The 25,993-nt window shown below is 42.7% G+C and overlaps 1 protein-coding gene across 1 annotated transcript in view; it reads left to right on the forward strand.

The window, feature by feature from the left end:
* rad54l (RAD54 like) overlaps nucleotides 1–25,993 on the forward strand; it is a 44,941-nt gene that overhangs the window by 17,922 nt on the left and 1,026 nt on the right. The window contains exons 6-17 of the mRNA XM_038794014.1: nucleotides 166–235; nucleotides 2,932–3,220; nucleotides 6,797–6,921; nucleotides 8,705–8,855; nucleotides 9,096–9,222; nucleotides 9,756–9,830; nucleotides 11,070–11,209; nucleotides 12,006–12,116; nucleotides 14,835–14,958; nucleotides 17,914–17,992; nucleotides 21,560–21,739; nucleotides 25,038–25,201. Of these exons, the coding sequence (XP_038649942.1) occupies nucleotides 166–235; nucleotides 2,932–3,220; nucleotides 6,797–6,921; nucleotides 8,705–8,855; nucleotides 9,096–9,222; nucleotides 9,756–9,830; nucleotides 11,070–11,209; nucleotides 12,006–12,116; nucleotides 14,835–14,958; nucleotides 17,914–17,992; nucleotides 21,560–21,739; nucleotides 25,038–25,201 (1,635 nt within the window). The remainder of the gene's footprint in view (nucleotides 1–165; nucleotides 236–2,931; nucleotides 3,221–6,796; nucleotides 6,922–8,704; nucleotides 8,856–9,095; nucleotides 9,223–9,755; nucleotides 9,831–11,069; nucleotides 11,210–12,005; nucleotides 12,117–14,834; nucleotides 14,959–17,913; nucleotides 17,993–21,559; nucleotides 21,740–25,037; nucleotides 25,202–25,993) is intronic.

The raw sequence follows: 25,993 nt of genomic DNA on the forward strand, positions 1-25,993 counted from the left end.
ACTGCTAATTTTAAACATTTAAAAAATCATGAGGAAAAATATGAAAATACTTCCACTAAACATAAAATAATAAATGTGATGCGAGTCTGTGAATCAGACCCTGGGTTAGCTTAGTTCAAGCAACATTTTTCTAATTTTGCTGTTTTAATTTCTCTCTTCTGTCAGAGAGAAGCTTCCAGTACATGTGGTGGTCGATCCTATCCTATCCTCTGTCTTGAGACCACATCAGAGAGAGGTGAGGTCAAGAATATTTTTGGTGCATAGATGTCGATGTCTTTTATGGATGAGAAAATAATTCTTTGTTGACTTATTGTGTCTGTTAACATAATTATTTGCATATTTAAAAACAGGCAAAGGCACAAGTCTTTGGTGCCATCGTGTTATTGTCACTGGACTGGCGATCCAGAGATCCAGGACAGTGCAGAAACACTGGGGACCTAGGTTCAAATACCATTATGGCAGATGGTGAAATTTGAATTCAATAAAAAAAAGGAGAATTACAGAACTAACCATGAAACCACACGTCGAGAGTGGGAACTGGGATGGAGCAGCAAGAGTGGGATCTGTGACGGAGCGGCGAGAGTGCTAACTGGGACGGAGCGGCGAGAGTGCTAACTGGGACGGAGTGGCGAGAGTGCTAACTGGGACGGAGCGGCGAGAGTGGGAACTGGGACGGAGCGGCGAGAGTGCTAACTGGGACGGAGCGGCGAGAGTGGGAACTGTGACGGAGCGGCGAGAGTGGGATCTGTGACGGAGCGGCGAGAGTGCTAACTGTGACGGAGCGGCGAGAGTGGGAACTGGGACGGAGCGGCGAGAGTGCTAACTGGGGCGGAGCGGCGAGAGTGCTAACTGGGACGGAGCGGCGAGAGTGCTAACTGGGACGGAGCGGCAAGAGTGCTAACTGGGACGGAGCGGCAAGAGTGCTAACTGGGGCGGAGCGGCGAGAGTGCTAACTGTGACGGAGCGGCGAGAGTGCTAACTGGGACGGAGCGGCGAGAGTGCTAACTGGGGCGGAGCGGCGAGAGTGCTAACTGGGACGGAGTGGCGAGAGTGCTAACTGGGACGGAGCGGCGAGAGTGGGAACTGGGACGGAGCGGCGAGAGTGCTAACTGGGGCAGAGCGGCGAGAGTGCTAACTGGGACGGAGCGGCGAGAGTGGGATCTGGGACGGAGCGGCGAGAGTGGGAACTGTGACGGAGCGGCGAGAGTGGGAATTGGGACGGAGGGGCGAGAGTGCTAACTAGGACGGAGCGGCAAGAGTGCTAACTGGGGCGGAGCGGCGAGAGTGGGAATTGGGACGGAGCGGCGAGAGTGGGAACTGGGACGGAGCGGCGAGAGTGGGAACTGGGACGGAGCGGCAAGAGTGCTAACTGGGACGGAGCGGCAAGAGTGCTAACTGGGACGGAGCGGCGAGAGTGCTAACTGGGACGGAGCGGCGAGAGTGGGAACTGGGGCGGAGCGGCGAGAGTGGGATCTGTGACGGAGCGGCGAGAGTGCTAACTGGGACGGAGCGGCAAGAGTGCTAACTGGGACGGAGCGGCGAGACTGGGAACTGGGACGGAGCGGCGAGACTGGGAACTGGGACGGAGCGGCGAGAGTGGGAACTGGGACGGAGCGGCGAGAGTGCTAACTGGGACGGAGCGGCGAGAGTGGGAACTGGGACGGAGCGGCGAGAGTGGGAACTGGGACGGAGCGGCGAGAGTGCTAACTGGGACGGAGCGGCAAGAGTGCTAACTGGGGCGGAGCGGCGAGAGTGGGAATTGGGACGGAGGGGCGAGAGTGCTAACTGGGACGGAGCGGCGAGACTGGGAACTGGGACGGAGCGGCGAGACTGGGAACTGGGACGGAGCGGCGAGAGTGGGAACTGCGACGGAGCGGCGAGAGTGGGAACTGGGACGGAGCGGCGAGAGTGCTAACTGGGACGGAGCGGCGAGAGTGGGAACTGGGACGGAGCAGCGAGAGAGTGAACTGGGACAGAGCGGCGAGAGTGGGAACTGGGATGGAGCGGCGAGAGTGGGAACTGGGACGGAGCGGCGAGAGTGGGAACTGGGACGGAGCGGCGAGAGTGGGAACTGGGATGGAACGGCGAGAGGGGAAACTGGAATGGAGCAGGAAATGGGGTAGAGTGGTGAGAGCAGGAACTGAGATAGAGCAGAAACTAGCATAGAGCTGCGAGAGCAGAAATTCGGATGCCCGCTGATGGCCATTTAATCCCTGAAGGACACTTGATTTCTTTAGGCCTCCCCCACATAGCTGACAAGTGTTCTCCAACCAGGGTTGAGACCCCTGTTGACCCACAAGATCTAACCATCAGTGACCTTTAATGTTGGAGAAGGAAGTTACAAGCTACGGTATCACTGATCACTGAGCTTTAGAAATATATTGCACTTCAATGAATCTGGTCCTGTGCCTGTCGCTTCATCAAACTGACACTATAGAGAGGTCCAGAGTAATAGCTTTTGCTCTCCTGCAGGGAGACGATAAATTAAGAAGTCCAGGTGGACCTTGAGTATGTGCCAGCTTCCATCTGTCAGTTGGTGGTGGTGGGTGGTTTGGGGGGGGGGGGGGGGGGGGGGGGTTGGTGGATATGGACGCGGAAAGAAAACATCCCAGAAGCAACTCGACTGCTTAAATCTGAATATTCTATTCCTTTCGAGCTCTATTAAAAATGCTCATGAGGCAACCTGCTCCTAGAATTTCTGCTGCTGCAATTCATGACCTGGTCACTGGTGGTGTATCAGTGTAGAATGTGGTTAGCACTTTATATTTTTCCTCCCAGGGATTAAGGACCTGGCTTCCACTTTGTGCCTTCCATTAAGCAACATGGCAGATTAGGATCTGATTGAGATCATGTACATTTTCACTTGAGATCCCCAAAAGGATTTACCTCTGCTCGTTCAAAGTAGCAAGTAAATTATGTGTCTTCTTCCAGGGTGTGAAGTTCATGTGGGACTGTGTGACAGGCGGACGCATTGTGGATGGCTTTGGCTGTATTATGGCAGATGAAATGGGATTGGGGAAAACATTGCAGTGCATTTCCCTAATGTGGACCCTTCTGCGACAAAGCCCAGATGTCAAGCCAGAGATTGAGAAAATCATTGTTGTGACTCCATCCAGTTTGGTGAAAAACTGGTACAATGAGGTGGAGAAGTGGCTGACAGGAAAGTTACAATCATTGACTATTGATGGAGGAACTAAGTCAGAGATTGACCAGAAACTGGGTAGGTAATTTTCTTCTTTTATTTTTGTCAGTCAGTGTTTGTCAATTTACATAGAACATAGAACAGTACAGCACAGAACAGGCCCTTCGGCCCTCAATGTTGTGCCGAGCCATGATCACCCTACTCAAACCCACGTATCCACCCTATACCCGTAACCCAACAACCCCCCCCTTAACCTTACTTTTATTAGGACACTACGGGCAATTTAGCATGGCCAATCCACCTAACCCGCACATCTTTGGACTGTGGGAGGAAACCGGAGCACCCGGAGGAAACCCACGCACACAGGGGGAGGACGTGCAGACTCCACACAGACAGTGACCCAGCCGGGAATCGAACCTGGGACCCTGGAGCTGTGAAGCATTTATGCTAACCACCATGCTACCCTGCTGCCCCTGTTTGGAATTGGAACGTGGATAAATGTGAGGTCATCCACTTCAGTAGAAATAATAGGAAGGCAGATTTTTATTTGCGTGTAAATTGAGAAAAGTGGATACACAAATGAGACCTTGGTGTCCTAATGTATCAGTCGCTGAAAGTAAGCAAGCACGTACAGCAGGCAGTAAAGAAGGCAAATGGTACGCTAGCCTTCATAGCAAGACAATTCGAGTCTAGGAATAGGGATATTTTGCTGCAATTGTATAGGGTATTGGTGAGGCCGCACCTGGAGTATGAGGTGCAGTTTTGATTTCCTTATCTGAGGAAGGATGTTCTTGCTATGGAGGGAGTACAGCGAAGGTTTGCCAGGCTGATTCCTGGCATGGCGGGACTGTCATATGAGGAGAGACCAAATTGGTTAGGATTATGAGGAGAGACTAAATTGGTTAGGATTATATTCATTGGAGTTTAGAAGAGTGAGATGGAATCTCATAGAAACTTATACAACTCTAACAGAATTAGACGGGGTAGATTCAGAAAGAATGTTCCTGATGGTGGGGGAGTCCAGAAATAGGGGCCATAGATTGAGGATAAGGGGTAAACCTTTTAGGACTGAGGTGAGGAGAAATTTCTTCACCCAGACAGTGGTGAATCTGTGGAATTCACTACCAGAAAGTAGTTGAGGCCAAAACGTTATGTGACTTCAAGAAGGAATTAGGTTTAGCTCTTGGGACTAAAGGAATATGGGGGGAAGGCAGGATTAGGATATTGAACTTGATAATCAGCCATGATCATAATGAATGGCGGTGCAGGCTCTAGGGGCCGAATGGCCTCTTACTGCTTCTATTTTCTATGTTTCTAAGTCAGAAGGTTATAGTTTCAAACCCCAGAACTTGAACACTCAAATTGGCTGGCATTCAAAGTACAGTACTGAGGGTTTGCTATCTCTCGGGTAACGTGTTAAATCAAATCCTAGGTAAGTGTCGAGGTGGATTTATCTTGAAAGTTGCAATGACAGGGTGGTACACTGGGAGATGAGATCCAATAAGCTGAAGAATTAGATAAAGAAGCTTCTATATTATAAACAGTAATTTTATTTAACAGTAATTTGACTAGAAGCCAAGATTGGTTAGACAGAATGAACTTATGTTTGGTAGCTACTGACTACACTGCACGTTTGATAGGAATTATTCTTGGCAATAGTGCAGGAAAATGTTTAGTTGTAATTAAAAAGAAATGTATATATTTAACACTAATTATAAAATGTCAGGAGTGAGTGTTGATTTCCCTATTAATGCACTCCTTATTCTGTCAAATTAGTTCAGTCTATTTGGAGACTAATCTTGGGCACATTTCTATCTCTTTTCAAGTTGTCAGACTTGGCTTAGTGGTAGCACTGTCAACCTCTGTCCAAAGTTTCTGGATTCTTGAGACTTGAGCATAACCTAGGCTGACATTTCAGTGCAGATCTGTGGGAGCGTTTTACTTTTGGCGGTGCCATCTTTCAAATGAGATGTGAACTGAGCCCCTATCTGCTCGTTCAGAAACAATTGATGGAATTACTCAAAGACAGCACAGACGTCTCCATGGTAGTGTCGCAAATATTTATTGTTTAGTTAAAGGGAATATTCGCAGGTGGGGGGGGGGGGGGGGGTAGTACTGGTGGTGTGGTTCCAAGGTAGAAGAGTTAACAGAGATGGCAAGGAGTAAAGCCATGCAATAGTTTAAACACCAGACTGAGAATGTTAAATTTGAGATGCCAGCAAATGGGGGCTGATATAGGACAGCAAGGTCGATGAGTACATTCTCCCCATGTCTGCATGGGTTTCACCCCCGCAAACCAAAGATGTGCAGGTTAGGTGGATTGGCCATGCAAAATTGCCCCTTAATTGGAAAAAAAATAATTGGGTACTCTAAATTTATATTTAAAAAAATAAATTTTTAAAAAGCAAGGTCGATGAGTGAATGGAGCTTGGTATGGAATAGGATACAAGCAGCAGATATTTGGAGCAGCTATTGGGTGGCATGGTGACACAGTGGTTAAGTTTGCACGTTCTCCCCGTGTCTGCATGGATTTCCTCCGGGTGCTCCTGTTTCCTCCCACAGTCCAAAGATGTACAGGTTAACTAGGAATACAGGGATATGGTGGGGACGTGAGCATAGATAGAGTGCTCTTTCGGAGGCCTTGAATGGCCGAATGGCCTCTTTCTGGGAGAGGCGTAGTGGTATTATCACTGGTCTAGTAATCCAGAGATCCAGGGTAATACTCTGGGGTCCCGGGTACGAATCTCACCATGACAGAAGGTGCAATTTGAATTCAATAAAATACTGGAATTAAAAGTCTAGTGAAGACCATAAAACCATTACCAATTGTCATTTAAAAAAAATTCAGCTCAGCTGGTTCATTAATAATAATAATCACTTATTGTCACAAGTAGGCATCAATGAAGTTACTGTGAAAAGCCCCTAGTTGCCACATTCCGGCGCCTGTTCGGGGAGGCTGGTATGGGAATTGAACCCACGCTGCTGGTTGTTCTGCATTACAAGCCAGTGATTTAGCCCACTGTGCTAAACCAGCCCCTGATGTCCTTCAGGGAAGGTAATCTGCCACCCTTCCCACTGGCTGACATGTGACTCCAGACCCACGCAGCAATGCGGTTGACTATTAACTGTCCCCACTGGGGGCGGCGCAGTGGTTGGAGCTGCTGCCTCGTGGCACTGGGGACCCGGGTTCGGTCCCGGCCCTGGGTCGCTGTACGTGTGGAGTTTGGGCGTTCTCCCTATGTCTGTGGGTCTTGCCCCCACGGCTCAGGGATGTGCATGTGGGTGGATTGGCCACAATGAGTTACCTGTTAATTGGAAACAAAAGAATTGGGTACTCTAAAAAAAATTGTTCTTTTTAAACTGCTCCCACTGAAATGGCTTAGCAAGCCACTCTGTTCAAGGGTAAGTAGGGATGGGCAACAAATGCTGGTCCAGCCAGCGACGCCCACATCCCCAAGAGCGAATAAAAGAAAGTGTACAATTGACAGCAAGTATAAGATGTTTTTAAGGATCAAGTGTCATACTGCAGGAAATTACTGATAAACCTCATAGTTTGAGAATTCCCAGACAGATCTCCACTGTAACTTGGTGCTTTAGGCAGAATTTGTATGCTGACAGGTTTATTTCATTCTCGTCCTTTTCCTCCTCGCGCAGCTACATTCATGAGCCAGCATGGGTTACGGATTCCAACTCCAATCCTGATAATTTCTTATGAGACATTCCGGCTACATGCCGACGTGCTTTGCAAGAGTGCTGTTGGGATGGTCATTTGTGATGAGGTAGGATTCTAAGTAATGTAGCTTAAACTCCGTTATTCTGCAATTTAACAATACTGCTGTTTTGTGTGACATCTGACCAAATTGGATGCGTTTGGTGTTTGACCAACTCCATTTGCTTCCTATTTTGCCTATTGTAACTGTGTCTCAGCATGTCTATGTGATAGCAGATACTCGATTCACACGGTCACAAAATAAGGCGGGGCAAGGCTTTTTGGCACACGTTAATTAATCCACCTGTGGGATTTGATCCCCTAATTAATGCCTCTCCCATTGCTGCATTAAATTTGAATGATTTTAGGGGTTTTGCTTCTGCTGCTCTACCTGAAGTTAAAGCCATGCACTGATCACTCTTTGAATGAATCCGCAATTCCTAATTTTGGTTCTATAGTTAGGTTTTGCTAGTTTGGACTCCTATCTCATGGTTCTACTCTGATGGATTAATTTAAAGTAATAATCTGGGTTGAGGCTTTTTATACCTTCAGCAATCCTATATGTCTCTATGACTTTACTTTCAGAGGCAAACATTTTGTTTGATTTGCAAAGAAACATTGAGAATCTATAAAGGAGGCCAATCGACATTTTGTGTCCATTTACAGCGGAATAAATAGCTTTGCAGCCTAATCCCAATTTCAGTAGTCTGAAGGTTAGAGCATTTTTATTAAATATCCAAGTATTTTTTAACTGAACAAAGATTTCTGCTTCTATCACTGCTTCAGGCTTTGTGTTCCAGATCCGCACCACTCGCTGGTGAAAAAACCTTCTCAACTTCCCTCTAATTCTTCTGCCAGTTAGTTTAAGTCTGTGTCCCTTGGTTATTGAGCTCTCTGTTAAGGCAAACGGATCCTTCTTTTTCAGTTTCCAGACCCCTCATAATTTCATACACTGCAAAACTGTCTGCACATATACACAACCTGCTTAAGTTCTACATCTTGCCTGCAGAATTCAGAACACATTGCGTATAAACTGATTAGTCACTCTTAACGTATGCCTCAGTATTGGTTCTTGTATAGTGTACAGAAAATCCTAATGTTTCATATAGGTCTGGTATGTCCTGCGTTGTGTGTGAGATACATGTGTGCGATGCTGTAGATTTTGTAACCTGTGAACTCGCCATATGAAAACAGGCACATATTTGAGATGAGCATACAAGGTGATGTTCAGGACCTCCCAAGGGATATGGTGCCTCTCTGCTGTACATGTGATATGCAGTCCTGTGTGAAATACATTTGACACCTACTCGGGTGCAATGTGTACTGTATAACTTTTTTAAACAAAACTTTAAAAAGGGCGGCACAGTACCACAGTGGTTAGCACTGTTGTTTCACAGCTCCAGGGTCCCAGGTTCAATTCCAGGCCTGGGTAGGTGTCTGTGTGGAGTCTGAACATTTTCCCCGTGTCTGAGTGGATTTCCTCCGGGTGCTCCGGTTTCCTCCCACAGCCCAAAGATGTGCAGCTTAGGTCGATTGGCCATGCTAAATTGTCCCTTAGAGTCCAAAAAAAAAAGGTTAGGTGAGATAACTGGGTTACGGGGAGGATGGAGTGTGGGCTTAAATAGGGCGCTCTTTCCTTGGGCTGGAGCAGACTCGATGAGTCAAATGGCCTTCTTCTGCACTGTAAATTCTATGATTCTGATTTTCACTGACACCTTGAGTTCAATATTAATTTCTTCCATATTGCTGCAATTTTTAGAAATTAAAAACATATATATATATATATATATATATAAACCCCCAAAAGAATTAAGCAAGTGAAAGCTTTCTAAAGTATTCCATTCACATTACAGGGCCACAGGTTGAAGAATTCCGACAACCAGACATACCAGGCCCTGAACAATCTAAAGGCCAAGCGCCGTGTGTTGATCTCGGGGACTCCAATTCAGAATGACCTACTTGAGTACTTCAGCCTTGTACATTTTGTCAATGCAGGAATACTCGGTAAGTATTTGTTTCCATTGTGTGATCTGCACAGTTGTATTTTGGTTAAAATTGGACCTTTGCTGGCATTTAATGTAGCTGCAGAGTTTTTTCTGGAACTAGTTGCTGATTGCATTCAAAAGATAAAACATCAGTTTCTGTACCTGAGTGCTGCAAAGTACCCTAGAACCTGAAGATTCACCTCGTGTGGCTACGGGTTAATTCTAAAGCAGATTAATAATGATTCTAACCTTTCTTAAGGGACTGCACAGGAATTTAAGAAGCGATTTGAATTGCCCATATTGAAGGGCCGTGACGCAGCTGCAAGTGAGAATGAAAGACAGCATGGTGAGGAGAAGCTAAAAGAGTTGATTGGCATTGTGAACAGGTGAGGGAACATATATTTAAGAAAATAAATAATTGGCAAAAGAATTACTGGTGGTATTCCGGAGTAACTCCTAAATTATCTTTTTTGTATTGGTTCTTGGGATGTGGGTGACAACCGGCTCATTCTTCATTGCTCTGAGGCGTAGGTGCTGGGGGAGTTGCAGTTCTTGTGGTCCTATAGTTCTTCCACAATGGTGTTAGGAAGTTCCCTCATTGTGATTCAGCGCCAAAGAAGGAACGGCAATAAATATCTAAATATGAATGCTGTGTGTCTTGAAATGAGACTTCGAGTTGGTGGTGCTCTTGTGATATTGCTGCTTTTGTTTTTTGTCAATGATGGAGATCACAGGGGAGATAGGTGCACAGGTTTAAGATATGTGTCCAAATGTGTCTTGTATGCTTCATCTTGCAATATTCAATTTTTGTGTTTAAAAGTTCCTTCCTTGTTTATGTATGAATTACTCAATTGGCAAGTTTAATCTGAGTTAACAAACATTTGTTTTATCTGGCATATCGCCCAAATCCTCATTTCAGGTGTTTAATTCGAAGAACATCAGATATTCTCTCCAAATACTTGCCGGTGAAGATTGAGCAGATTGTCTGCTGCAGGTAATATCACATTTAGTATTGTATGTGTTTTGTTATAATATGTCTGATTTAGATCCCTTAATGCAAAACTAGTTGACCTACTGGTATCAGTTTAAATCCTTCACATTGATTCAGCATGCCTGAAGCAGGACACAGGATGATATACTCCTTATTTTCTACTGGCATATGTAAACTGTATGGTGAGGAGAGGGATAATGTGTTCCTTATTTTGTTGTGATACACAAGGGAACTCAACTCCTACATGCAGTTTTGGCCACTGAATCAAGAAAGATGTATTGGCCTTGGAAGTCGTACAGCGCAGATTCACTGGGATGGTCCCACAGTTTAAAGGGTTAAATTGTGAAGATAGGTTGCACGCACACTCTGCTTGTATTCTTTTGCATTGAGGACATGGAGGTCATATAATCAAGCTGTTTAAAATGATTCAGGGATTTGATAGATGCAGTGAAATTATTTTCCATTGCCAGGGAACCTAGAACAAGAGAACGAGAGAAATCAGGAAACACTCCACCCAAAATTTGGACCATTCGCCCCTCAATTGAAGTATTTAGGATTGATAATTTGTTTATTAATGATATCAAAGTATATGGAACAAAAAAAGGTAAACGAAGTTGAGATACAGATCATCATGATTGATTGAATGGCATAATAGTTTAGAGGGGCTGAATGGCCTGCTTCTGTTCCTCCCGTTGAACAAGATCAGGCCTGATGTGACTGCAAAATGCAACATTTATTCTTTACTGGTAAATAGGAACAATCTTGCGGGGAGTACTAATGCTTGGAAATAATGCATTCTTAAAAGGCACAGCTGCTTCAGTGCAATTTTTTCTGAAATCTTTCCAATAATTTCTATTCCCTGTGTATCAAGGCAATACTTATGTTGAAGGGAGGATAAAGGTAATTTAAGGAAACTCCACTCTGCCAATACGACTATTATGCGAATTGTAAAGGCTTCTGCTGTCATTATTAATGATCACATTCATCACTCGTTTTGGTTTTGCTCTGCATGATATTTTTTAAATCAAATAATATATAACTAATATGACCTGGGCAACTACAATTCAATTACACTTGTCTAATTAAATATATTTATGTCCACCTTAAGCCGATAGATGCTTCTGTCATTGGAGTCTGTTTCTTTCAAACACCCTTGCATCCTGCAGGGAAGGGTAAGAAAATTAAGTGGACCTGCCCATGTCCTCCTATAATTTTAGTTAAACTTCTGCCTCTTTTCTTCAGACTGACGTCTCTGCAGTCAGAGTTGTACAAACTGTTCTTAAAACAAGCCAAACCGGCAATAGAAATGGAACAATCTCACAGTGGGAAGATGAGTGTCTCTTCTCTATCTTCAATTACTTCACTGAAAAAACTTTGTAACCGTGAGTAGTAAAATGATTGGATTTGGATTCATTTTTCTTTTTTAATGTCTGAAAAGCCAGATTTCTGAAAGAGAAATTTCATACTTCAATTCATTGCCACTATACTAATAATTTTTTTTAAAAATCATTTTCTTTTTATTGAGAAACCAAGGTATAAAAGAGGAGGTTTAACTGACTCCAACTATAATTTTAGAAGTCTAAATTTTGTAGCAGGTTGAGGGAAAGACAGAATTTCAGTTTTGAAATCCTAGGAAAGAACTAATTATAGTAGGGAACATTGCATAGAATATTGGTGTGACACGGTGACACAGTGGTTAGCACTGCTGCCTCACAGCGCCAGGGACCCGGGTTCAATTCCAGCCTTGGGTGATTGTGTGGAGTTTTCACATTCTCCCCGTGGTTGGGTAGGTTTCCTCCAGTGTCGAGATCTGCAGGTTAGGTGGATTGACCATCCAAAAATTGCCCCTTATTGTCCAAAGATGTGCAGGTTAGGTGTGTTTACAGGTCTGGTTTGCAGGTGCTAAGATTCACAGCTGAGGCACTAAGTGAGGTTGATGGGACAGAGTCAAGGGAACAAACCTGCTGTACATCTTCTGGCAACCAGCTGTATCACAAAGGCCTGGGAGTAGCTTGCCTCAGAGGTTGAAGGAATCCAAAGAATGAGAGAAAAGATGAACTAAAATATACTACAGAAGTCTGGGTACAATTTATTACACTGTGGAGGAAGTAGATCAAAAATGAATAATTCCTTTTATGTGAGGAGTTTCACCTAATGCTTTGTTTCTTTTCTGCGCAGACCCGGCATTGATCTATGAGAAGTGTGTGGAAGGTGAAGAAGGATTTCAGGGAGCACTCGATCTCTTTCCATCAGGATACAGCACAAAATCTGTGGAACCTCAGTTGTCTGGTAAAGCTTTAAGTCAATGCCTATAAAATTTAGGTATGGGTAAAATCCCTTTCTTAACTCAGAAACTGGAAGAAACGTCACATAACTTTAGCAGCAACATTTCCAGATTTGGATTTGCATGTAAAGAACCACCTCCAATTCCTGTCTAGAAGAAAGTTTGCTTGGGGCAAGGTGCCTACAGGTGCCTAGAATCCAGACAGCCAATCTGAAATGTTGTTTATTCCTTCCATTTACTGAGTGCAATAAGGCAGCAGCTGCTCTCCCTGGCATGGCTGATTTTATTATTCAACAGTTTTGTGAAAGAAGTGTTTGGAAGTAAAGTAATAAGACAACAGTCAGGTCTCATGAGTGACTAACGGATACAAGCCTGTCATAATATATTTTTTCTACATTATGGAAAAAAACTTTGCTCATGAATTTTTATTATGGGAGCTCCAGTGCAATGGGGGCCAGTTTAGCTCAGTTGGTTGGCAGCTGGTTCATGATGCAGAGGAAGATCCAGCAGTGTGGGTTCATTTCCTGTAGCTGAGGTTATTCATGAAGGCCTAACTTCTCAAGCTGGCCCCTCGTCTGAGATGTGGTGACACTCAGGTTAAATCACCACCAGCCAGTTCTCCCCCTCAAAAGGGGAAAGCAGCCTCGGGTCATCTGGGACTATGGCAACTTTACTTACTGCATCCCAATGCACTGTATTGGAGAAGATGAACTAGGGGATTAGGTTTAAAAATAAGGGGTCTCCCTTTTAAGACCGAGATGAGGAAAGAGTTTTTCTCTGAGGGACTTGAGTCTGTGGAATTATGATTCCCAGGACGCAGAGTCAGCAGGTCATTGAATGAAATGAAATAAAAATCGCTTATTGTCACAAGTAGGCTTCAAAGAAAGTTACTGTGAAAAGCCCCTAGTCGCCACATTCTGCCGCCTGTTTGGGGAGGCTGGTACGGGAATTGAACCGTGCTGCTGGCCTGCCTTGGTCTGCTTTCAAAGCCAGCAACTTAACCCTGTGCTAAACCAGCCCCTATATTTTACAGGTGGAATTAGATTCTGATTGACAAGTTTTGGCCATGATCTTATTGAATGGGGGAGCAGGCATGAGCGGCTGAATGGCCGACTTTTCTATTTCGTATGTTGCATTTATGTTCATATGTAATCGTTTTGAGAGTTTGCAATGCATCCTCTCCCATTGCCGCGCGATTGCAAGTTGCACAGTTATTTTCACTGTGCATAAAAGAATACTACTTGGCAGGAGAGTCTGCTCTGTGCGCGTATTAGAATCCATAAAAATCCTCATCTTCATAAACAAATAATGTGTCCCAAACTGCTTCTTGAATGGCATATCATATACATCATCTTCATCAGCAATGCTATCATCATTGGCCATACCTTTCCACAGATAATCAATTATATTGGATAACCTATGTTTCTTGAATTATTTGATGACAATCTCTGTTCCGATTTCATCCCTGGCCTCTACAACCCATTCAAATTAACATTACTAATGCCGAGCCATATCTTTGGGAAATATCTTCTTTCCTCTGATCGTCCAATCATTCTACTTTTTTCTCATGCTATCCTTGAACGGCTTGTTTGGAGAGATGTCCAATGATTGAACAAAGCTGGATGGACCAGGGGAAATCACTGCAATATCACTGTTGTGATCTAATTTCAGCAACAACTTCATGGCCAAGGTGTGATCTGAACATGCCTCAGATGAGAAGACATTTTCTCTAGTCGGAAACTCGAAACTTTCCTCAGATATGTTATCAAGCCGCTTTCATCCATCCATCCTTTATCATAAACTTGGACCATTACCGCTTTGGGAATTGCTATTTTGGGAGGGTTTTTCACTTGAATATCACCATTGACATAAGCTTTGTCCCGTAAGACATACACAACAGCTCAACAGTGAATCTACTATTTTCAGGGCCAGTTGCTTTCTCTCCAACTTAGCTCACGGTTCAACAGGCTGATGTGGCAAACTACATGGGAGTCTCATCCACGTTTCCAATGCAGGCCAATCTGTATTAATTGCTGAAATGTGATAAGCCTGTCATCATGTTCTGTTGGGAGACGCTGTCAAATCTTGGTCTTCTGCCACAATACAAAATTGCTTGTTATTCATAAATCTGGTACACCATCCAGGGCTGGATTTGAAATCTGAAATGCCTAATTTTCTTGCTTGTTTCAGGGTGAAGGTTCAGATGGATCCGTGAGAAACTGAGAGTCCATTCTAGTGATTTTTTTTTAATAGTTATTTTGTAACATTTTTTCGTGCAGTACATTCAGGGAAGGTGATGCCCCAGCAGTGAGAATTCTGGGGGAATTTTTTTATGATGGTCCAGCTTCTGAGGCATACAAAACCACGACCCGCCCATGTTCCTTGAGAGAGTTTTCACATGGCTATCTTCAGAAAAAGACCTGCGTTCACCAGACTTCAGCCCATTTTCATCTCTGCATGTAGTTAACTCTGGTTTACACCCCGAGTATAACTCTAACCTCGAGGAAATTCAGTTTTACAACTGAGATTTCAGCCCATTTTCTACTCTGCATGCAGTTAACTCCGGGTTACACCCTGGGTATAACTCTAACCTCGAGGAAATTCAGTTTTACAACTGAGCAGTTTTCTTGAACAGCATGTGGAATATTTCATAATTATACCACAGGATGGAAAATACACTTTTAATACAATTATTTGAATCCTCCCATGTTTTACTGTTTCAGGCAAGATGCTTACCCTTGATTATATCCTGGCCATAACTCGAAGTACTAGCTCTGATAAGGTGGTACTCGTATCAAACTACACACAGACTCTTGATTTGTTTGAGAAGCTCTGCAGAGACAGGAGGTGAGTTGTGTGACATTGCAACTAAATAAGTGATGTATTGGAACACTTTTGACCTACCTAATGTGGATAAGGGAGGAAGAAACTTTAAACGTCGAATCATGAGACTAAATCCTACATAGCACAAGTATTCTGAAGACAAAAAAACAGCTTCAGAATTTGATCATTAGATTTGGCTGAAAGTTATAGCAGTTGTAAATCTTGGCTTCTGTGGTTATAAAAGGGGTTTGAACCCACAACCTTCTGATTCAGAGGTGAAATAGTTACCAGTTTGATCAGCTGTCCTTCGTCTATAATGCTGCAAAATAATTCAAAAATTTGCTTGGGTGTTCTGATGTCCCTGGGGGCTGATTCGAAACTCGGCTGTCCGTACTCTAACATGCACCAATCCCATTTACCCAATGTGCTCCCGGACCTACGTTGGCTCCCAGTAGAGCAACACCTTAATTTTAAAATTCTAATTCTTGTTCTCAAATCCCTCCTCGACCTCTTTCCTCCCTATCTCAGTAACCTTCTCCAGCCCTACACCTTTGGTGGCTATGTGTTTTGTTGCCCAGGCCTCAAACTCTGGAATTTCCTTTCCTCCTCACAACCTCTCTATTCTGCTTTAAGACACTCATTAAGACCTACTTCTTTGACCAAGCTTTTAGCCAACTGTTTACTTTATTTTGGAGCTCATTATCAGCCAATCAGAGGCTTTTTTTTAAAAACATGGTTTGAACCTCCCGAAATGAAATGAAAATCGCTTATTGTCACAAGTAGGCTTCAAATGAAGTTACTGTGAAAAGCCCCTAGTCGCCACATTCCGGCGCCTGTCCGGGGAGGCTGGTACGGGAATCGAACCGTGCTGCTGGCCTGCTTGGTCTGCTTTAAAAGCCAGCGATTTAACCCAGTGAGCTAAACCAGTCCCTCCCACAGCTAAACCTCCCACATGGATTCTCGATGCGGACAATAGAAAAATGGAAAGAACGGTATTTATACAATTCTAAAAATGTTGCCTTGACTCAGTGGTTGCGCTCTTGCTTCTTGAATTGGTTTAAGTCCCACTCCAGAGGCCGGGACACGTAACTTAGGTTGGTGCTTCAGTACGGTACTGATAGAAGTATTGTCTTTCAGATGAGATGTTGAACCGAGCACCCAATTCCCCTCTCTGATGGATGCAAAAATCCTAGAGGTATAGAACAGTACAGCACAGAACAGGCCCTTCGGCCCTCGATGTTGTGCCGAGCATTGTCCGAAACCAAGATCAAGCTATCCCACTCCCTGTCATTCTGGTGTCCTCCATGTGCCGATCCAATAACCGCTTGAAAGTTCCTAAAGTGTCCGACTCCACTATTACGCAGGCAGTCCATTCCACACCCTAACCACTCTGAGTAAAGAACCTACCTCGGATATCCCTCCTATAGCTCCCACCCTGAATCTTATATTTATGCCCCCTTGTAACAGCTACATCCACCCGAGGAAATAGTCTCTGAATGTCCACTCTATCCCCCTCATCATCTTGTAAACCTCTATTAAGTCGCCTCTCATCCTCCTCCGCTCCAAAGAGAAAAGCCCTAGCTCCCTCAACCTTTCCTCATAAGACCTATCCTGAAAACCAGGCAGCATCCTGGTAAATCTCCTTTGTACCCTTTCCAATGCTTCCACATCCTTCCTATAATGAGGTGACCAGAACTGCACACAATACTCCAAATGTGGTCTCACCAGGGTCATGTATAGTTGCAGCATAACCCCGCGACTCTTAAACTCAAGCCCCCTGTTAATAAACGCTAACACACTATAAGTCTTCTTCACGGCTCTATCCTTCAGAGATCTGTGGACTAACATACTCAGCACTCAGTTTCCCCACATTTTGTTTTTAAAATAAATGAAGAGTACCTGTGGTGATATGGCCTGTGGGCTATATCATAGCACATATATGTATAATCTGAAGAAAAGCAGTAAAGTTATCTTTGGTGGCCTGGCCAATACTTATACCCAACCAATATTATTAAATTGGAGTGTTGATTTGTTTGTGCGACCTTGCTGAGTGAAAATTGTCTGCCGCATTCCTAAAATACCACAGTGTCTACATCTCAGAAGCAAATTACTGTGGATGCTGGAATCTGAAACAAGGCAGAAAAGTCCATGGAATGTCCTGAATTTGCGCAAATCATTATAAAATTGTCGTTTATAGAAATATTATGATTTGGAATTATTATTTTAAAATAAAGTTCTAATCAAAATAGAAAAGTGAATGACAAAAAAGGTAGCAAGTAGAAGTTTTTTTAAATTTAAGAAAATACCATTTGCTCTGGTATATTACTGTAAAGAAACTACTATTTGGAATCTTAGTGGTTTTATTACATTAGTAGGAGGGTTTGATTCATACATTGTAGTAATTTCAGCTGAAACCTAATGAGTGACTGGGGGATTCTGAAGATGCCAACAATTTAAGAGTTACATTTAAATAATTTATTTTGAGCATTGTAGTGGAGATGGTGCAACAAAGACGAACCAGCAATAGAGGTGATGGAGACATAGAATCTTAAGTTGTTTGGTTAACAAGATAAATTGTTTACTTCTAGGTTATAACTTTAGTTACAGGGACATTTTTGCATGTGTGTATGATAAAAGACAACAGTGAGACTGAGAACATCCTTTGGTTTATTTCTGTTTGAGGTAACGTGTTTTTCTCTTGCTGCAATTTTGCAGTTCACACTGCAGATTATGTGGATACTGTAGCTGAACGACATAGTCACCCAGACTCGAAATGTTAGCTCCCTTCTCTCTTCACAGATGTTGTCAGACCTGCTGAGAAAATCCAGTATTCTCTGCTTTTGTTTCAGATTCCAGCATCGCAGTAATTTGCTTTTATCTTGAGACGGCTGAATGTTTGTTTCTTCTTGTTTAGCATTAAATATTGTTTATTTCTTCTTGAAGGAAGAATAACCTTTTAATATGTTTTCCTTCTCTCAGATACATGTATGTTAGACTGGATGGTACCATGACAGTGAAAAAGAGGGCCAAAATTGTGGAACGTTTCAATAATCCCACAGTAAGTGACAGCATGTCTCTGTGCAACATCTTATTCCCATAAAGTAATTTGTGAGATAATGTATCACATGACTGGAACTTTGAAACAGCTGCTGAAATGTCACTGTCCCGCCAATGAATGGAGTTAGTCTACCAAGATACAGATCTTTCATGTTTATGGGAACATGGTGGAATATCTATCTTTTTTTTTTAAGTATTCATTTATGGGATGTGGGCATTTATTGCCCATCCCTAGTTGCCCTTCAGAAGGTGGTGGTGAGTTGCCTTCTTGAACCGCTGCAGTCCTTGAGGTGTGGGGGTACATCCACTGTGTTGTTAGGGAGGGAGTTCCAGGATGTTGCCACAGCGACAGTGAAGGGGCGGCGATATATTTCCATGTCAGGGTGGAGAGTGACTTGGCGAGGAGCACCCAGGTGTTGGGGTTACCAGGTATCTGCTGCTCTTGTCCTTCTAGATGGTAGTGGCCGTGGGTTTGGAAGGTGCTGTCTAAGAAACCTTGATGAGTCAATACAATGCATCTTGTAGATGGTGCACACAGCTGCCACTGTTCGTCGTTGGTGGAGGGTTTGAATGTTTGTGGAAATGGTAGCAATCAAGCGGGCTACTTTTTCCTGGATGGTGTCGAGTTTCTTGAATGTTGTTGGAGCTACACTCATCCAGGCAAGTGGAACGTATTCCATTACACTCCTGGCTTGCCACTTGGTAAGCCCCAATAACCTTATTTGATGTTAACTACATATTTATCGAAGCCACATCCTGTTTCACGTTGGCCTGGAATTAGAAATTCAGTATTTTATCACACTTTGAGGTTTCTTATACGGAGGTGGCCACATTAATAAAATGAAGCTGCAAGTAGAAAATACTCCTGTTCCTAAAATGAATTCAAGATGAGCTATTTCCTGTAATCTTACCACATGGGTACATTGAGATGGTGGGTCCTAGCTTGGTTTATTTGCAATGAAATTGGTGTTTTTTCTCTTTAATATGAAAATTAAATGATTAACATTTGCTGAATCAGTGATATTTCAGATTTTTTTTTTAGTAAGGATAGGCCTTGGATTTTTTTCACTGAAGCCTCCTGCTAACCTGTCGTTAATTTCCTAAATAATTTATTGGGGTTCATTAATAATCAAATTTAAATTCCCCCATCTGACTTTGTGGGATTTGAACTTGTGTCTCCAGAGGAGTTAGTTCAGACCTTTGGTTTACTAGATCAGGAACATTACTGCTGTACTACCATCTCCTTCGTCAAAGAAATGGGAGGAAAAATTACATTATATGAAGAGAAGTGGAAGTAAAAGCACTAAAGGAAAAGTGAAGTATAGAATGAGAATCTGTTTGAGGGAGCAGCAAAAAGAGAAGTGGAAGAAAAAGATAAAGATGCATATGGCACCTTTCACATTCTCAAAATCAAAGTACTCCACAGCCATGAATTGCTTTTGAAATGCAATCACTATTTTTATAGGCAACATGGCATCCAATATGCGCACAGTAAATATCCCTCATACAATAAAAATGTGATAAATGCTCTGAGGAAGAGTCATACAGGTCCAAAAGGTTCTCTATCCATAGATGCTGCCAGACCTGCTGAGGTTATTCAGCATTTTTCTTTTTTATTTCAGACTTTCAGCATCTGCATATTATGAGATAAATGATCAGTTAATTTGATTTGCTTGAAGGACAACTATTGGCCAGAAAGCAGGAAAGCTCCCCTGCTGTTTTGATCATGCCACCATTAGATTGTTTACATCCAGCAAACTGGTTTAACATATCATCTAAAAGAATACACCTTGGAGAATATAGAATATGCAGCATATAAAAGATTTATTTGTTCACACAAGTGATTGTACTGCACTTGATCCTCCTTCGCCATCTAACTTTTGTCAACATACTCCTCTGTTCACTTCTCCTTCATATACTTATCTAGCTTTCCCTTAAATGCATCTTCACTATTTGTCTCAATCATTTCCCCCAGCTTATATCAAACTTCCATATTCTCACTCTGGACAGATTCTCCTGAATTCCCTCTTGGATTTCTTGGTGATTATCTTACGTTGAAGGCCTCTAATGCTGTACATCCTCACAAACGAAAGTATTGTCTGTAGCTTCTTTATCAAAACCTTTCATAGTTATAAAAGCATCTACCCGGTTACTGAGTTATTTTTTCTGGTGTTATTTTTGTAATTCCTGGGGGGGGGGGGGGGGGGGGGGGCGCAGCATGGTGGTGCAGTGATTAGCACTGCTGCCTACGGTGCTGAAGACCCAGATTCGATCCCAGCCCTGGGTCACCGTCTGTGTGGAGTTTGCACATTCTCCCCTTCTCTGCGTGGGTTTCATCCCCACAACCTGAAGATGTGTAGCGTAGGATTAGCCACTCTAAATTGCCCCTTATTTGGAAAAGAAAATAATTGATTACTCTAATTTTTTATTTTATTTTTGTAATTCCTTTCTATACTGTCCCACTGCCTCTCAATCCTTTTATAATATGGTGTAGCACTGCACTGATATGTTATCCTAGCTTATGTGGTCAAATCCTGGGTTTGAATCTAGAGTATTGAATCGGAGAGGCAGAAATGCTACCGTTGACACCAGAGAAGTTAAAGTAGGGAGAGGGAAGTGGATGGAGGGAGAGGAAAGTTGAGAAGGAGCAGCAAGCACAGAGAAATGGTGCATTTCTTTTCTTAACTCTACCAGCATTCTCAGTGAAGGGAATACAGGAGACTGAATATTTTAGTGGGAGCTGGGCTGACAAAACTGTGGAACTACCTTACTGTTGCATTTTCTCATTAAAATTCCTCTAGGTGGGGACAAAAAAATGGCAAGTAGCGGTCTCCTGGAAATTCTGCTTCCCTGTAGTCATATTCCATTTCTTATTATGTGGCAGGATGTGTGAAGATTAGGAAGCTCAGTAGCAGAAAAAATATCAGGACAAATTAAGCTCAGCCAGTGCTAAAATTGGTGATATCTGCTGATATATTTTGAAAATGCTCTGGTGTTCATTACCCCCTCGCAACCATGATGCTCTTCCTACCCTTCTGTGATTTTTGATTATTAGAAAGGCCAACTAATAACACATGAATTAGAATCAACCTCTTAAATGTAAATAACAATTGTATACAAAGTGTTTTCCTATTTGATTTCTTTCAAAACCCCTACATATAAAATGTGCACAAATTCCAGCTATATATAATTGTTTTATAAAGTGGATTTTTAGGTGCATCTAACTGATTTACCTCGGCCATAATGGTAGCTTAAGTGTCAAAATTCTCATTGTATATTTCTCAATACCAAACATAACTGTAGTCTGCTGTATAGCTCAAATAATTATACAGCTTGCTATTCTTGCTGGAATTCAGTTCTTATGAAGGGTCTAGACTTGAAACATTAACCTATCCTGAGGTTTTACTTTTTGGCCATTTCTTGGCATGTTGAGAAAATCTAATATGATGCATCTTGATATGTCAGGAAAACAATGAAATTTTCCAATTGAATTTTATAGCGATAATAAATTTTCAGTTTGAACATGGGTTTTACAAGGGTTTCATTATTTATTCATTTTCTTTTCTAGAGTCCTGAATTTATCTTCATGCTGAGCAGCAAAGCTGGTGGGTGCGGCTTGAATCTGATTGGTGCCAATCGGTTAGTCATGTTCGATCCAGACTGGAATCCAGCTAATGATGAACAAGCAATGGCTCGTATATGGCGAGATGGACAGAAGAAAATTTGCTACATCTACAGGCTTTTGTCGGTAAGAATCTGGTTTGTTATATATGTGGGTTATTGTATTTGTATGTAATATCTCTTTAAGAACCAAGTCACATGACATGTATGACATCATTGGCTACTTTGCGGGCTTTTGCCCTTACTCTAGTACTAGCCTTCGTATAGGGGACACCCATTTAATAAACCTCTGTTGATGTTTCATTCAACCCACATGCATCAGCAATTTATTTCTTTCGTACTGTTAGCCTAAAGATACAACAGTTACATGCAGTTCACAGAATAAAACATCCTAAAATGCTGCATTTATATGATAAGACCTGGAAGAAAGTTGAAGGCAATATTCCAGCCAAGTAGTTTGCACCCTGGAATCACGGTGAAGCAGACCGGGATCACGGTGAAGCAGACCGGAATCACAGTGAAGCAGACCGGGGATCACGGTGAAGCAGATCAGGAGCATTGAAGTGATTAGAAAAAAACTAAAAATACAAGAGAGCAAAGTGTCGATTGGCTGGCAAGAATTGTAACTTTGTTGCCCTTTCTCCAAAGTTCGGAAGTTAGTCAGGGAATCTGGGAAATTAAACAATTCAAATGTACTTTGATAAGGATTGAATAAAGCATTTCAAGTAACCTTCCTGTATTCAAGTGAGAACAGAAGAAAAGTAAGTAGCTGGTGAGTCTTTTGTTTTTAAGTAGCAAGATTTATTATCTGATAGATTGAGGAAAAGCAGGGTAGCCCTGAGTGCACCTCTTCCTATGGGAGCTCCAGGATTATGTGCAGGAAGTGTCAGTAGATGCAGCAGCTCGAGATCCAGGTTTCAGATCTTGAACAGCAGCGGGTGTCGCATCCACAAGGTATGAGAGCTCTGTGGATCGCATTTTTATAGCCGTGATTACCTCGCAGATTAAGGGTATGCCGGGAGGGGGAATGGTTGCCTGCCAGCCGGTCAAGAAGGATCAGGTAGGTATTGCAGGAGTCCCTGAGTACATCTTACTCTGCAACCGGTATTAATTTCTGAATACTAACAAAAGTTATGGTTCATCTGGGGAGTGCAGTCAGAGCCAGGACCTCAGCTGTCGAGGGGACCATAAAGAAGACTGGAAAAACAATAACAATAGGAGAGTTAATAGTTAGGGGAACAGACAAATGATTTTGTGGCTGCAGACATGAATCCAGGATGGTATGTTGTCTCCCTGGTGCCTGGGTCAAGGATGTTACTGCATGCTGCAGAGCACCCTGAGCAGGAAGGGTGAACAGTCAGCGGTCGTCATTCACATTGGCACCAACAGCAAAGGGAGTTGGAGGGGAGAGGGTGGTGAGCAACAAACTCTTGGTAATTATTATTGGATGTCGGGCTTTAATGTGTCTCTAGAAAGTATTTGAAAGTAGTAAAGCATCCCATCAGACCTCTTTATTCGCTTGATCCTTTAGCTTGAAAATAATTAAACTGCTATAATAGGTATCTATCTAAATAGTTTTCTTTAACTTCTCTACTAGACAAAATAATGAAAAATTGAATACTTGCTTATACAAGTAATGTTTCTACATATTGTCCTTTTCTTGCAACCTTTTCTGACTGTGGGAGTTAACAAGCCTACCTCAAATGTATTCCATTGAAATCTGCAATTGGTTCAATTACCTTCGAGGAACTTAGCTTGATGAACAGATCGAGGCACTTAAATATCTCTTCACAGGTTGCCATAGCTAATTTCAAATCTTCAGAACAAACAATAGGATTTGACATGATTTACTATCATGTATTTAAGCAAATAAATATACTAACCTGCATTTGTTCAGTTAGCCTGGTCTTAATCCTTCTTTAAAGTGTCAGGTTGCTTCAATTACTAGCGCTGAGTTGGAAGATTGGATCTTCAAGCCTCACTCCAGGATTTAAGTACATAATCTAACACTTCAACACTACTGAGTGGTACATTGTGAATTGATGTTTTCTGATTGAACACGAGTTATCTCAACTGCTGTTTGTGGGACTTTTCTGTGCACAGTTGGCTGCTCAGTTTGCCCATATAACAAATTATTCCACTTCAGAAGTAATCGATTGTTATGCAGTACTTTGCGCCGCCCTGAGGATGTGATGAGGTGCCATCTAATTCCATTTCTTTCTTTAGAACATTTTTAGGCCATGCATTAGCAGGTGCTCTTTGATACAAATTCATTGATTCCTTTTTTGTTTTGCAAAGCAGGGTTGTTTTACTGTGAAGAGAAAGTAAGGTATCCCCATGGTAAACTTTGAGCTTTCCTGTATAGTTGTTATGGCATACGCGTTATAACATAAATTTTGGCTAAGAAAATATTTGAGCTTCGTTTTATTTACATGTAAAATTTTGATTAAATGTTTTGTGCCAACATTTATTGCCTATCCCTAATTGCCCTTGAGGGGGCAGTTAAGAGTCCTACCACGTGTGGAGGCTTTGGAGAGTGTATAGGGGAGGTTTACCAGATGTTGCCTGGTCTGGAGGGTGTTAGCTATATGGAGAGGCTGAATAGATTCTGTTTTCATTAGAAAGACGGAGGTTGAGGGGTGACCTGATAGAGGTCTACAAGATTATGAGGGACATGGATAGAGTGGATGGGCAGGCACTCTCTCCTCGAGTGGAGGGGTCAGTCACCAGGGGGCATAAGTTTAAGGTCCGTAGGGCAAAATTTAGAGATGAGCGAGGCAGGCTTTTACACAGAGGGTGATGAGTGCCTGGAACATGTTGTCAGGGGAGGTTGTGGAAGCAGATACATTAACAGCGTTCAAAAGACATCTTGACAAACGCATGGATAGGATGGGTATGGAGGGATACGGCACAAGGAAGTGTTGAGAGTTTTGGCAAAGGTTGGTTTCCTGACCGGTACAGGCTTGGAGGGCCGATGGGCCTGTTCCTCTGCTGTATTGTTCTTTATTCACATTTCTGTGGCTTTGGAGTCACATGTAGGCCAGACCAGGTAAGGATGGCAGATTTCCTTCCCTTAAAGGACATTTAGTGAACCATTTTTAAAACAATCAACGATGGTTTCGTGGTCATTCGACTTTTTATTCCGGATATTTTTTAATTCAAATTTCACAATCTGCATTGGCAGGTTTTGAACTCAGGTCCCCAGAGCACTACTTTGGGTCTCTGGTTTACTAGTCCACTAACAATACCTCTATGCCACCGCCTCCCAAATGGAGCGTCCTTTCAGATGTTGAGGTCTAGTTCCAAACAAAATGAAAAATGATGGCTTGAGTCGACTCGGTACTTGAGTAAATAAGTAATTGTATAAAGAGTTTTGAGAGATAATGATGCGATAACGCACTATGTAATATCCTGTATTGTTTCAGACAGGGACAATCGAGGAGAAGATTTTCCAGCGTCAGACACATAAAAAGGCCCTGAGTAGCTGTGTCGTGGATGAGGAACAAGATGTTGAACGACACTTCTCGCTCGGAGAACTTAAGGAGCTCTTTACTCTAAATGAGAACACAACTAGTGACACGCACGATAGGTAACTATTCTCACTGGATCAACTTTCCAGCTAACCTGAGGCGAAGCTATTTTCAAATGTATGAATTCAAGAAAATGTGGTATAAGAAGTTGGTGTAAGGCAGTGCCTTGATTGATAATGAACCTATTCCCTTGATGTTGGTTAAGTCCATAAGGCGTATAAAGAATAACTGCAGGGGACACCAAGCTTCCCACAGGGAGAGGGAAAAAAAGATGTGATTTATCCAAAAAAAACACTTAAGAATATGAATAAGTGCACATTAGACGAAGAGAAAGATGAGCTAATGGAGAAATATAAAACACAGATGGGGATTTCAATATACTTATTTTTTTTATTGCCTTAATATCCTTGTACCACATATTGTGCCTGACATGAAAAAGAAATGAAAATCGCTTATTGTCACAAGTAGGCTTCAAATGAAGTTACTGTGAAAAGCCCCTCGTCGCCACATTCCGGCGCCTGTTTGGGGAGGCCGGTACGGGAATTGAACCGTGCTGCTGGCCTGCCTTCGTCTGCTTTCAAAGCCAACGATTTAGCCCTGTGCTAAACCAGCCCCTACCAGACATGAAAATGCCTGTAAAACATTTCATCTCCTCTTGAGATTTATCAGCAATCCAGAGTGACTTTGTTATTCTCCCTTCCCTGACCATGGGGAAATGACCATTCTTAATAGCCTGTTGCATTTCTAACACTCCAGTCATACATTTGCATAAAACACTGAAATTAAGTGGAAAACTGAGGACAGCTAACCAGTCAAAGGACTAAACTGTGCTCTGTCAATCATTTTCTGAT

The sequence above is a fragment of the Scyliorhinus canicula genome, chromosome 4, assembly GCF_902713615.1.
Source record: "Scyliorhinus canicula chromosome 4, sScyCan1.1, whole genome shotgun sequence".
Taxonomy (NCBI): domain Eukaryota; kingdom Metazoa; phylum Chordata; class Chondrichthyes; order Carcharhiniformes; family Scyliorhinidae; genus Scyliorhinus; species Scyliorhinus canicula.